The sequence below is a fragment of the Eschrichtius robustus genome, chromosome 13, assembly GCF_028021215.1.
Source record: "Eschrichtius robustus isolate mEscRob2 chromosome 13, mEscRob2.pri, whole genome shotgun sequence".
Lineage (NCBI taxonomy): Eukaryota > Metazoa > Chordata > Mammalia > Artiodactyla > Eschrichtiidae > Eschrichtius > Eschrichtius robustus.
In genome coordinates this window covers 2,830,716-2,844,291 of record NC_090836.1, presented here as the reverse complement: position 1 = coordinate 2,844,291, position 13,576 = coordinate 2,830,716, and the positions used below count along the sequence as shown (strand labels likewise).

General features: G+C 61.8%; 1 protein-coding gene across 1 annotated transcript in view; it reads left to right on the top strand.

Annotated features, from left to right (window-relative positions):
* Positions 1-13,576, top strand: part of B4GALNT3 (beta-1,4-N-acetyl-galactosaminyltransferase 3) — a 94,154-nt gene that overhangs the window by 77,227 nt on the left and 3,351 nt on the right. Inside the window, exons 4-19 of the mRNA XM_068561838.1 lie at positions 1,641-1,736; positions 2,138-2,228; positions 2,599-2,699; positions 3,152-3,219; positions 4,266-4,344; positions 4,463-4,529; positions 6,070-6,213; positions 7,006-7,115; positions 7,808-7,908; positions 8,132-8,193; positions 8,758-9,559; positions 10,506-10,825; positions 11,545-11,698; positions 11,916-11,988; positions 12,351-12,504; positions 13,069-13,195. Coding sequence (XP_068417939.1) covers positions 1,641-1,736; positions 2,138-2,228; positions 2,599-2,699; positions 3,152-3,219; positions 4,266-4,344; positions 4,463-4,529; positions 6,070-6,213; positions 7,006-7,115; positions 7,808-7,908; positions 8,132-8,193; positions 8,758-9,559; positions 10,506-10,825; positions 11,545-11,698; positions 11,916-11,988; positions 12,351-12,504; positions 13,069-13,195 — 2,549 coding nt within the window. The remainder of the gene's footprint in view (positions 1-1,640; positions 1,737-2,137; positions 2,229-2,598; positions 2,700-3,151; positions 3,220-4,265; positions 4,345-4,462; positions 4,530-6,069; positions 6,214-7,005; positions 7,116-7,807; positions 7,909-8,131; positions 8,194-8,757; positions 9,560-10,505; positions 10,826-11,544; positions 11,699-11,915; positions 11,989-12,350; positions 12,505-13,068; positions 13,196-13,576) is intronic.

The window sequence follows — 13,576 nt, the reverse complement described above, 5'->3', positions numbered from 1 at the left end:
ACTGGTCCCTCGGGGATGGTGTCCATCCCCTCCCACAGCCTGAGGGCAGGTGGAGCATGGCTGGAGGGGTGGCTCTGTGCTGAGTCAGGGCCTAGCCCCCGGGGATGTGGATAGTCCTCCCCCTGCCTGGGTTTCCTGCAGCTATATAAGCAGGGCCCTGAGGGGCAGGTGGGGGGGCTAGCCCAGCTCCTTCCTCCTTCCCTGCCCAAGCCCTTGTAGCCTCTGGCCTCCTGGCTGAGCACAGCAGACTTCTGGGGGCATTCCCCCCCCCAGTTTGCTGTGGACTCAGAGTCTCCCGGGAGGGGCATGGAGGAGGTGGCCTGGAGGAGACAACTGAGTCTTGTAAACGGGACTTAGGAATTTCCCCAGAAGTAGCACAATGTCCCCATTCCTTCGTTCCAAGAAGCCCTAGCCCGCCCCCCACCTACCCAGCCCACATTCTCTCTCCCACCCGTCCCAGCCCCCCACTCATATCCTGGGGAGCGACGGCTGCTACCCGCGGTCCCGGGAAGAGCCAAGTTGCTGAGGGCACGGGGTGACGGGCTCTCTGCTTGGGGAGGGGACAGTCCTGTCAGGGGGCTCTCCCCGCCCCTTCTCTCCCCCGTCATCCCTCCCTGCGGATCTCTTGCTGAAGCCCTTCTATCTGGGCTTCCAGTCTGGGTGTCCCTTCCTCCTCTGTCTCCCTTAAGGGCGGCTCGGATTTTGATATCTGATGGCGGGAAGGGCAGGGCCCATTTGTGTGGCCTGATTGGGGCCCACCTCCGGCAACCTGGAGATTAAGCTGGGGAGGGGTGCGGGGAGTGGGGAAGGGCTGAGATGGGGTGATCTGAAGCCCTTTGTCAGGATAATTTGGGACCCTATCCCCACCCCCTCCCCTCTCCAACTCCCCACCCTTCCACCCACTCAGGGTCCCGGCTGCTGCCCTTGCCCTCCCCTCCCCTCCAAGCGGGGCCCTGTGCTCCAGGCCTCCAAGCTCAGTCCCGTGCCCACCGGCCCCACAGCCGAGGAGGGGAGGCAGGTACCTCCTTGCTCCTACCTTCCGAGGGCTTCCCCAAAGGCCCAGGCACCTGGTGGGCATCCCGGCAGAGGCCTGGGCAACATGAGGCTTTGAGCTCCCAGGAGAGCAGTCAGAGCCCTTCTGCCGATGGGGCCCCCAAACCTCTTGCAGCTTTGCCAGCTGCTTCCCCACGAGGGCAGCCAGTAGCACGAAGACCTCGGGTGGATTAGGTTTCACCCAGACAGCTGTGCGGGTGTCCTCTTACGAGGCGGTAGGGGAGGGAAGGGGAGGGAGAGCGGGTCCGGCTGAAACCACAGCCTGGCGCCTACCTCCTGCCATTCTGTCCTGGCTGTTACTCCCCCTGCCTGGGGGATGCAGACCAGCCCACTTCCTGCATGGAAAGAGCCGGGAGTGTGTGTATGTGCGTGTACATGCATGTGGGCGTGTGGACACGTGCAAGGACAGAAAAACAGCCCCAGGCCTCAGGGCCAGGCCACGGGGATGAGGTTCCCCAGGCAGCCGTGGGTGCCGAGGATGGGAACGGGCCTGGCGTGGACCAGGACCTTCAACCGTGAGGAGCGCTCGGGCCGGGGCTGCAGGCCGGCCCCATCTCACGCTCACATGCTGTCCCTGCCCCGTGCAGTTCCGGGGCCGCGTCAACCTGCACGTGTTTGAAGACTGGTGCGGCAGCTCCGTGCGGCAGCTGCGGAGGGACCTCCACTTCCCCCTGTACCCGCACGTGAGTGCCTCCTCCCCCGCTCCCCTCCTGCCCCGCTCCTGGCTGTCACCCCTGCACCCGGCTTCTGTCTTCCTCATCTTCCCTTGCTTTTTTTCTGGTTCTTTTCCTTTCCTTTATCCCGTGGACCCTCTTCTAACGCCCACAGTGTCTCCCTTGTTCCCTTCCCAGGGATTCCTTTTCAATACAGTTTACCTGGGAAACCTCCACATGCAGTTCTGGGGCTGTGCACTGTTCCCAGTCACCTGGATAAAGAAGCAAGTGGGAGCGGGAGGCTTGCCTGCCTCCCGGGTCCCGCCTGCCTCACTCCCTCCTCGTCCTCCCACCAGCCCTGAGCAGGCCAACCTCTTCATTTCCCTCTTCCCTCTTCTGGGTAATGATTTCCCTCTGGTTTCCTGGCACAGATCCGCACAACCCTGAGGAAGCTGGCCGTGTCCCCCAAGTGGACCAACTATGGCCTCCGCATCTTTGGCTACCTGCACCCCTTCACCGACGGTGAGGCCAGGCCCGGATCCCACTCTTCCCCTTCCTGCCCGAGTTCTCAGGGTGCCCGGAGCACATTGCCTGCCCTGGGTCAGCTGGACCCTGTTAGCCCACCCTCGGGGGAGGGGGGGAGTTTGGACGTGGTGAGGCCTCACGCAGGCCCCCAGGCGGCCACTTCACGCCCTGATTTGAAGGGTCTGGAACTAGCTTGTCCCTCCCTGTAAGTCTCCATCTCCACGGGGTCTCCCAGGGTGTAGAGACCCCCACTTTACAAAGAGGGGAGCCCAGCAGCAAGCCCCCAAAGAGAATTTAGCCTGAGACATGAGAGCCCGCTATGTGGAGGCCCGTCCTGCTCTCACCTGGAAACTGCCCCCATGCCCAGGGGAGATCCAGTTTGCCATCGCCGCCGACGACAACGCAGAATTCTGGCTGAGCCGTGACGACCAGGTCTCAGGCCTGCAGCTGCTGGCCAGCGTCGGCAAGGTAGGGTCCCCACGGCCCCATGGGCCCTCCCACTGCCCCCAGGAGCCAGGTCACCTGCCTCCATCAGGACGCTCTGGTGTGGCAGCCAGGGAAGAGGCATGAGAAGCAGCGTTCTCCCCCGTTGCCTCCCATCTTACAGAGGGATGGACTGGGTGTGGCCGGGAACAGACCCCGGGAAGACTCAGGACTGGGCCACACCTGTCCTGGGTGCTCTGGTCCTGATGCTGAGGATTCACGCGGTGGGCGCCGGCTGCTGGGGGAGGGGCATGCGAGGAAGGGGAGTTACTTCCCCAGTGGTCCTGCGTCCCCTCCCACCCTCCCCATCTCCCCTCCTCCCACCTCCCACTTTCCTCCTCTCTCCTTCTGCCTGTGTCTCCTCACTCACCACCTCCCACCCTCCATACTTTGCCTTTGCGTCTGCCCTTCTCTCCCCTTGCTCCTCACACCTCCAGACTGGAAAAGAGTGGACTGCCCCTGGAGAGTTCGGGAAATTTCAGAGTCAAATGTCCAAGCCAGTGAGGTGAGTATGGAGCGTGGTGACAGCGGCAGAAACCCCAGCCTCCGTCAGGTGCCAAGAGGCTAGCTTAGGGCCGGGGCCCGGCCCCGGGGGGAACTACCCCCACTGCCGCCCCATCACAGAGGTTCAGCGAGCCAGGGCCACGTGTGTTCAGGTAAACCAAGTCTTTGATTAGAGACCATCTGGCCCATCCTTCCTCACTTTACAGATGAGGAACTGAGGCCCAGAGAGGGCTGTGACTTAATGAGGGTCACACAGCTGTTCAGTAGCACTCAGGACTGGAAAACAGAATGGGTCTCCTTTCTCCCCGCCCTTGCTTGCCCGTTTTCTCCATCCCTGCAGGGTCCACAGCTGGACCGCCGCTGCTCTTTCTGAGCTGCAGAAAGTTCCGAATGGCGGGGGGCCCCTGGGCAGGCTGGAGGGAAGGCCTGGAGTGGCTGGGATGGGAACTATCCCAGCCCCAGAGCGCCACCTGGTGGCCCGCACACACTGGCGAGAACACGTGTTGGCTTGAAGGTGCCAGTGCTGATGTTGATGGTAGTGAGACAGTACAGCTTGCACAGAGCACTGGCTGTGCCAGCCCCCGAGGTCACCACTGCCCGTGTGACTCGGCACAGCAGCCGAGGATGAGGGCTCTGAAGCCAGACTGCCTGGGTCCAAACCCCAACTGCGCCCCTTATTACCTGGGGACTTTGGGCAAATTACCCAAATTTTCTGCACCTCGGGGTTCTTATCTGCAGACAGGGATTATGTGAGTTCATGTGTATAAAGCACTTAACACCGTGCCTCCACATAGGAACAGCTCTCTGAGGGTTAACAGAGAGCTGAGTATCCTGGGAGGTTAGTGCTGTTATCCCATCTCACGGGAGGGAAGACTGAGGCCGCCCTGTCAGTAAGTGGTGATGGGGGTTCTGACCCAGACGCTCGCCAGCAGGTCCCTGGGACCAGGAGCAGGGAGGGAGGGATGGGGCGTGTACGGCGCTGGGAGCGGGCTCAGGCGGCGTGGGGGCCTGGGAGACAGCCCCCTGTTCCCTGCCCTCTCCTGCCAGCCTGTCAGCTGCCCGCAGGTACTACTTCGAGGTGCTACACAAGCAGAACGACCAGGGCACCGACCACGTGGAAGTCGCGGTGAGCCCCCGAGGTCCCCTCTGCCTCTGTGCCTGGCCGCCCCTCTGCCCAGGCCCTTGAGCCCTGTTCCAAATCAGCCACCTCCAACCTGCCGCGTCCACCCTCTCTCCTCTCCCAGTGGCGACGGAATGACCCCGGGGCCAAGTTCAGCATCATTGACTCTGCTTCCCTGTCCCTCTTCACAAGTGAGTGTCCTGCCCCAGCCTGGGGACGGGCCGAAGTGGGGCTGGCTTGGGGGGGCCGGGAGGGGTGCTTGGAACGAGGTGTGGAGGGTCCGGACCAAGGAGCAGAGCCTGAAGGGGCGCTACGGTCAGAGATCCTTAGCTCCCGGGGGGTCCGTGACCTGTGAGCGCCTTCCGGAACCTCTCCGAGCCCTCGCCCCAGAAAAACGCCCGTCCGCCTCCACACGGTGTCGTCTGTATGATTTCAAGGGCATCCAGAGACCAAGACGCTCACTCCAGATGAAAAGCCTCTGAGGGAGGCCAGTCCCTGTTTTGCAGATGAGCCGCCATGGTTCTCGCACGGCCGTGGCCAGAGGAGAGAAAGCGTTCTCACCTCTCTCAGGCTGCAGTCAGTGGACTCCCTGAGCATACTTGTTGTTGCTTATGATTTCCCCCTGCCTGGAGGCCCCACTGAGAAGTTGCCACCGGCAGGTGGGCCGTGTGGGCCCAGGTATAGGAGGAGTGGGCAGAGCTGAAGCCCTGGCGAGGAAGGGAAGGTGGGTCTGGAGGAGACCGGGAGACGGTGGGAAGAGTGTATGCGCGGAGGGCAGGATGGAGGGCGGAACGGAAGGTCTGGTTCACAGGAGAGGGCGGCAGTGAGGAAGGGGCAAGAGGGGTCGGGGGAGGCTGCCGGTGACCGAAGCAGGAGGTCAGGGCAGAAGGGCCAGTTGGTGCCAGAAGAAGGAGGGAGATTGGAATCCATAGATTGAGTGTGAACCAAGAAAAAGGAAGCCCGAGGCAAATTCAGAAAAGAAACCAGTGAGATGGGCCAGAGGTAACCGAGCTCTTATCTGGGGCCAAGGCAGATGATCTCAGGAGGCAGAGAGCAAAGACAAGCAGCCAGCCCCCGGGGCTGGTCAGATAGGGGACAAGTAGTCTTGAACAGCAGGCCCCCAGAGGGAGGTGAGGAGCGGGTGCTGGAAGCCTAGGGGCTCCCTGCTTGGTGGGCGTGGGCTTGTCTGCTGGAGAGGCTGAGACACACAGCCTGGGTTCACTCAGCTTTGTGTGATCTCAGGCACATGACTTTGCTTCCCTTTGCCCAAGTTCCTTGTCTGTAAAGTAGGAATGATGATAATAGTACATAAGCCACAGCAGCTCTGAGGATTAAATGGGTTGATATTTGTAAGATGCTTGGATCAGCGCCTGGCTTATTATTTAGTAAGTGCCCTTCACGTGTTTGTTAAATAAACAGACTTCTAATGATGAATTTCCAGCAGATAGCAGTTAAAACATTTTGAGGAAGAGGTGACTTTTTCCAGCTCTCACAAAACTGTGGTGTGTGCTGGCCCTGGGGCTGGTGGAGGGGGTCCAAGGGAGACCACAAGTTGTGGAGGCAGGGCTGGGGGGAAGCGGGATTGAGCGCATCCCATACTGTACCAGCCTGGGGATACGGAAGCCTTGAGTCGGCCCCTTCCTGGCCCCTCCAGGAGGCAGGGGCCTGGCTTCTGGGCTGACTTTCTCTGGGAGTCACAGCTGCCCTCTGTTCTTTCCTCCCTGGGCCCAGATGAGACAGTCCTGAGGATGGATGAGGTGGGCCACATCCCGCAGACAGCGGCCAGCCATGCAGGCTCCCCAGACCCTCTTCCCAGCGATGAGCAGCCCCCGGCCGACATGCTGCGGCCCGACCCTCGGGACACCCTCTATCGAGGTACGGACCTCACCGCGGACTTGACCTCCCGCAAGGGGACGCGCTGCCAGGTCCACGGATGTCGGGGAGGAGGCTTCTGTGCTAGCGCAATATCCTCAAATCAGAGACTCTTTTCTTTTACTTGTATGAAATATACCACGCGTACAGAACGGTACGAAAATATAGATGTACCACTTTGCAATTGTACAAATCATTACACAGCAAACATTACAGGACAAGAAATAGAGCCAGAACCCAGGTGTGCCCTCTGCAATCACGTATGTCGGTTTCTTACTGGATTCTAGCTCTTGCCGTCCGGTGAGAGAAGTACGTCCCCACTAAGGTGTAGGAGTCTTAAGCTGTCCGGAGTGTTTACATTTTAAAAGACGACAAAGTGTCCCCTTCCAGCCCTGTCCCCCCACCCCGCCATGGCAACGGGAAGGGAATTCAGTTACCGGCACTTCACTAGGGGGAGGCTTCGTGGCCTCACTGGGAGTTTCTAAACCTGTTTTGAGACTCCCGGCCCTGTACAGCGATCCCGGCCGGCACTGTCCTGTGCCTCGAATCAGGCGCCGCGTGCGAGCTCTCTGCCTCCAGCTGCCCCTGGAATCCACCCCCGCCCCCAAGAGTGGTGGCAGCCTCCGCTCGGTGGCCTCAGCCGCCGGGCTGGACGCTGCCACGAGTGAATACAGAAATGTGTGGGCTCGGGGCCGCAGATCCAGCCCTCGCCCCGCAGCCGGGAGGCTTTGTGGCTGTGAGCCGGCCTGTTTCAGGCTCCCTCACCCAACCTCACCCCGCCTCCTTCTGCCCCAGTGCCCCTGATCCCCAAGTCCCAGCTCCGCCGCGTCCTGCCCGACTGTCCCTACAAGCCCAGCTACCTGGTGGACGGGCTTCGTCTGCAGCGCTACCAGGGACTCCGGTTTGTAAGTCTCGGGCCGGGTGGCGCGGACAGGCGTGGGAGGGGGCTTGCTGCCCGTGGCCGGGACTGCAGAGGCTGGCCCCTCCTCCCCACGCCACTCGCCAGCGGGCGGGATGCCTCCCGGGGCCCAGAGAACCGGCATTTCACCGTGCCCGGCCCGGATGGGCTGCCCTGCGGAGCCCGGAGCCGTGCGGGGTGGGCTGGCTGAGGCCTCCCACCCTCCGCCCCGAGGGTGGCGGTATTATTAAACTTATAGACAAGGCGCTGGGGAGGTGAAGCTCCGCTTTAGAGAACCCCTAGCCCGCACGGAAGCCCCAGGGGCAGGACCCCGCTGCGCCCCCGGGTCCAGAGGTGACTGTGGGAGAGGCTGGGGGCAGCCGTGGGGCAGAGCTGAGAAGGCTTTTGGTGGCCGAGGCCTCGAGCTATGTTGAAAGGGGGCAAAAGACAGTGCAGGGAGTAACAGGGGTTGTCTCGGGACTGTGGGAGGTGGCGGGAGAGGGAAAGGCCGCAGGAGGGGTCGGGCGGGGGGGGGTGGCCTCGGCTGCCGCTGCGGAGAACGAGCCAGGGCAGGAGACGGGGACGTGCACACGGGGAGCTTGACTCGGGCATGTTCATCCAGAGCCCAGGGGAGGGCACGTCAAGGGTGGGGTGGAATCCAGATGCTGCGTCCACAGCAGCCCTGCTCTCCACCTCCAGGTTCACCTGTCCTTTGTTTACCCCAATGACTACACCCGCCTGAGCCACATGGAGACCCACAATAAGTGCTTCTACCAGGAAAACTCCTACTACCAGGACAGGTGAGACGCTGATGGGGCAGGAGCCGGGAGAGCTGCCTGGACCAGAAGGGCCACAGAGACCCTCCACCAAGGAGCCTTGGCGCTTCCTGGGTGCTTCACACAAGCACACGTGCACACACGCAACCTCCCCCCTGCACCACCGGCTGGGCGTGACCTCAGGCCGCCCCTCCCACCCCCGCCATGGCCTGCAGGGCGCCCATGCCAGCCTCCCTCACTCCTGCAGGCTCAACTTTCAGGACTACATCAAGATTGACCAGCCTCCGAAGCAGGGGCCAGAGCAGCCAGGTACAGAGTGACAGCCGAGCTTCCAGGCCAGGCCGGAGGGTGACAGTCCGGACTGTGCCAGCCACCCCCTCTCCCCGCAGGAGCTTAGAATGCAAACCCCACAGCCCTTCCCCCCAGCCCCAAGGGTGGGGGGAGGAGCCCTTCTCCCCCTCTTCCTTTCCAAGGCGCGTGTAGAGGACGTAGGGCCCTGGGGGACGCTACCTGAACTGCCCGAGGGCCTCGCTACCCCGGCCCATCATTAGGGAAGCTCTGCTCTGCAGAAGCACCGTCTTCCTGTGGCCTCTCTCCTTGCAGTACTGGGGACTAAGTGGGGCTATCTGCTGGGTCCCTGCATGTGCCAGGCCCTGGCTAGTGCTTTCTGTCCTTCGTGTCACTCACTCTTGACAACAGCCCTATGGAAGATGGAGACCCTGGCTTTAGCTGAGGTTGAGTGACTCACCCCGGGCCCAGTGCAGGCCCCGCCAGGGACCCCCACTGGCTCACCCACCGGTCCTCAGCCGTCTTGTGGATCTTGTTGGGGAGAGGTTGAAACCCCATGCGAGGGATGGTTGTTGTTGACAGCAGGTTCTGAGGAAGGCCTTCTAGAAGAATCCCAGTACAGAGAAGCGGCAGAGGACACCCGTGCCCCTGACGGCCAGAACACCAGGACACCAGAGGGGAAGCAAGGGCCCCCGACGGCCCCCGGGCAGGACGCCACCAACCGCCGCCTCCGAAGCCTGCGGAGACTTCTGGCTCGGCCCCAGGAGGGCCTGGTGGTGCCCTCTCCCACGCAGAACTCCACAGCCCCCTTCCCAGTGAGGACCAGCGCCATCCTGGCCCGGCCAGCAGAGAAGAAGGCCAGGAAGCCCAACCCCGAGCCCCACCAGGCCCCACGGCATCCTGACAAGTGGTCCCCGGGACACCCAGCAGGGCACCCGCCTCCAGTGAAGAGGCCCAGACCCGCGGGTGGCAGCCCCGGGAAGACGCTGGGGCAGTCCCAGTGGCTGAATCAAGTTGAGTCGTACATTGCAAAGCAGAGAAGGGGTGACAGGACTGAGCCTCTGGACCCCAGGAGGGGCTGGCCTAAGGAGGAGGAGGAGGTGCTGGCAGCAGCCGCCGGCCAGGAGGGACGAGCGGAGGGAGAGGACGAGGGGGAGGAAGAGGAGGAGGAGGAGGATGTGAGTGAGGTGTTGGAATACCTGTCCATGTTCGACCCGGTGGTGAACTGGGACCAGACCTTCAGTGCCGGCAACCTCGACTTGCAAGCCCTGCGGACCGACTGGATTGACCTGAGCTGTAACACGTCTGGCAACCTGCTGCTTCCCGAGCAGGAGGCGCTCGAGGTCACGCGGGTCTTCTTGAAGAAGCTTAACCAGCGCAGCCGTGGGTAAGGTAAAGGGCTCTCGTGGGCTGGGCAGGGGGGTGGCCCTGGCCGCAGGCGCCTGGGAGGATGAGTGCCTGTCGGGTCTCGGTCCCACCATCAGGCAAGGTCTGAGATCCCTGGGGCCTGGCCCAGGACACGGGCTGAACACTGGGAAGGCTGTCAGGGAGGGAGCTGGTAAAGAGATGGGACAGGCAAAACGGGGGCTAAAAAGACACCTTGAGACCCAGATGTGGGCTAGAAGGGCGGGGGCAGAAGGCATGGATGAGTGCTTTGTTCTTTCATTCATTCATTCAACCCACCATCATTCTTCTGATTGAGATGAAAGGCACGTACCATTCAGTTCACCATGTACAGGTCAGCGGTTTTTAAGTGTGTTCAGGATGCTGTGCAGCCACCACCGCCGTGTGATTCCAGAACATTTTCATCGCTTTTATTTTTTTTCAATTTATTTATTTTTTTAATTAATTAATTTTATTTTCGGCTGCATTAGGTCTTTGTTGTTGCGTGGGCTTTCTCTAGTTGCGGCGAGCGGGGGCTACTCTTCGTTGCAGTGCGTGGGCTACTCATTGCGGTGGCTTCTCTTGTTGTGGAGCACGGGCTCTAGGCGTGCGGACTTCAGTAGTTGTGGCTCACGGGCTCAGTAGTTGTGGCTCACGGGCTTAGTAGTTGTGGCCCACGGGCTTAGTTGTTCCGTGACATGTGGGATCCTCCCAGACCAGGGCTTGAACCCGTGTCCCCTGCACTGGCAGGCGGATTCTTAACCACTGCACCACCAGGGAAGCCCAATAGGTGCGTTTTTAAAGATGGCAGCAGTGCTCACTGGAGTGGGTAAGCATCGTGCGAGCATGTTAGCCAACAGCAAAGCTGGGCAAAGACCGAGGTCTCCTGACGACTGGCCTTGCTCCCACGTGCGGGAAGAGTGACCCAAGCCCCGCACCCTTTCCGCCAGGAGGTACCAGCTGCGGCGCATCGTGAACGTGGAGAAGCGTCAGGACCATCTCCGTGGGGGCCGCTACCTGCTGGAGCTTGAGCTGCTGGAACGAGGCCAGCACCTGGTGCGGCTCTCAGAGTTCGTGTCCACGCGTGGCAGGCAGGGCGTCGATGCCGCTGGTGGGGAAGAGGCCGAGGCCCGGAACCTGCAAGGCCTGGTGTGGAGCCCACACGACCGCCAGAGACATGTCCTGAGTGCCCGGGCCCCGGAGCCCAAGCTGTGCTGGCCCCAGGGCTTCTCCTGGAACCACCACGCCGTGGTCCACTTCATTGTGCCGGGTGAGCCTCCTGCCGCCTGGGCGCTGTCCGCGGAGCAGGGGCCTCACGTGATCACGAGCACCTGTTCTCTGCTCCCCGATGTGATTTCACAAGAACTTGCGGGAGAGGCCACTTTGGGAAACTGGGGCTCACAGGAGAAAAGTAACTAGTCTGAGGTCATGTGGGCAGTCAGGGCTGGAGCTGGGAACGGCGCTGACTCATAGGCCAGCGTCTCTTCTTACTGAACCAGCATTCAGGGTTGGATGTGAAAATCAGTCGGGGCTGCTGTCCTGGGCTTTACAGCTGGCCTGGGGCAGTGAGACAGGGAGAGCGGGCTGGCTGGCTTCTATAACAAGAGAGGGGAGCCCGTCACAGGAGTGTAACCGTAGGGTTGGACAGAACGTGAAGGATGACCGTAAGATGGACAGCTAGAGGGTTTGAGTGTGAGAGCCCAGGAGGGGTAACCATGACAAGCTGATAACAAGCCCCAGCCCCAGGCCTTCCCGCAGAGCCCTCCCTGGGAGGCTGTGCGGGGAGGGGAGTGTAGAGGCCCCTGTAACGGTGAGCTCTCCCTCTGCCCTCCGTCCCCCGCTGCTCTGCTGACCTTTCCCGTAGCCGCATTACCCTCAACAAAAGTCTGATGGGACTCCTGAGCACGCAGGAACCGGGAGTGGAGGTGCCCTCTTTTGCATTACCTCTGCTTCTTTCTCCCCGCCCGCCCCACCTGCCCCACCGGGCAGTAAAGAACCAGGCGCGCTGGGTGCAGCAGTTCATCAGAGACATGGAGACCCTGTTCGGTGTCACCGGCGACCCACACTTCAACATCATCATCACCGACTACAGCAGCGAGGACATGGACGTCGAGATGGCCCTGAGAAGGTCCAAGCTGCCGAGGTGAGGGTGTTCTCGGCAGGGCACAGCCTGAGCCAGCTCTTCCTGAAGTCCCGCCAGCTTCCCTGACTCCCAGCCTCTAGCTTTTCCCAGAGGACGCACCCGCCTGCCCGTAGTCCCATCCCAGGAGCACGCGTCACCTCTTCTCTGCCTGCCAGCTTCCACCTGGGACTGCCACAGCCGGGCCCTGAGGCTCAGCCCCTCTCTGTTCTCCCCGCAGCTACCAGTACCTGAAGCTAAGTGGGAACTTCGAACGCTCAGCCGGGCTTCAGGCTGGCGTGGACCTGGTGAAGGTAAGCGGCCTGAGAGACGTGACTAAGGCTGCTGAAGAGACGCACAGACGGCCAGCTCCTCGGGGAGGAAGGGACGAGGACACGGGGTCCTCTCTGCTGCGCCGCAGGGCTGGTACCGGGGTGCGAGCATTTGTGCAGCGTCCTCGGAGTCCGTGAAAGGTCAGGGAGGAGTCGGGATTCCCTCTCTGACGGTGAGAACTGTGCCCTGATGCCCAGTACCGTGGAAACCCATCCAACAGTTTGCTTCACGCAAGTTTGTCAGTCACTGAAATGGGAAAGAGCCTGAGGGTTGTCCTAGAGAGTGGCCTGGGCTCCTCGCCGTGGTCTGTAGGGGCTGCTGACCCTCCCACCTCTGTCCACAGGACCCGCACAGTATCATCTTCCTCTGTGACCTCCACATCCACTTCCCAGCTGGAATCATCGATGCCATCCGGAAGCACTGCGTGCAGGGCAAGATGGCCTTCGCGCCCATGGTCATGAGGCTGCACTGCGGCGCCACCCCCCAGTGGCCTGAGGGTGAGCCTGTCCTGGGCTGGGGAGGGTAGGCGAGGCCTCTCTGCCTTGCTTCTTAACCCAGAGCTGGAAACAGTCATGTCTACAATGGCAGCACCCCTCCCCCACCCTCCCCTCCCGCTCCTCTGCGCTCCTCTGCTCCGCTGGACAGACCACAGAGAAGTGCCCCCAGGGCTGAGCTGACGCAGCAGCAGCAGCAGCAGCGATGAACATTTCCCGCCTCATCTTCCCCTTCTTTTGTTCATCAGACCTTTATTAAGCACTCACTATGTGCCAGACGGTGCGCTGTGTGAGGATACAGAGATGGGAGGAAGATTCCCCACCTGGAGAGGGAGCGGCGCGAGGCTGTGCCCTCGGGGGCTGCTGCCGGCAGAGCCTCCTGTAGGGCTGTCGCTGGCCCTTGGTCCCTCCCTGGTAGGACTGCTGCCTTCCCTGGACCCGGAACCTTAGCTCGGGGGGCTTCCCCCCCAAATAGGCAAGGGGCTCGCTCAGATGAGAGTTTTCAGCCTCAGCCTTCTCTGTCCTCCTGGCCCTGGTTCAGCTCATCTGGGGCTTGTCTGTCCACAGGCTACTGGGAGGTGAATGGATTTGGGCTGCTCGGCATCTACAAGTCAGACCTGGACAGGATCGGGGGCATGAACACCAAGGAGTTCCGAGACCGCTGGGGTGGGGAGGACTGGGAGCTGTTGGACAGGTGAGCGGGGAGCCAGGGCACCTGAGAGGCCTGGGAGAGGGGCCCTGGGACGGGGGCAGGGCTAGATCCCCCCCCCCGCCCCCCGGGCCCAGCACCGCCTCTTGGGGGTCACATTCCTTCCCTCGCTGAGGCTGGATCTATTGGCGGGGATGCTGCCTTTGCCTGTGTCACAGGGTGGGTGTGGTGGGTGCCTGGCAGACTGTCAGGGGGAAGAACACAGACTCCGAGCTGTGTGGATGCGAATGGTACTGTTCTCGGCAAGGCTCCCACCTGCCCACTCGGGAGAACACGGCTGGGGAGGAGGCTGAGCTTGTGGCGGTGGATAAGAGACCCGGCAGAGGGTCAGGAAAAGAGCCAGTGTGGACCATTAAAGGGCAGCAG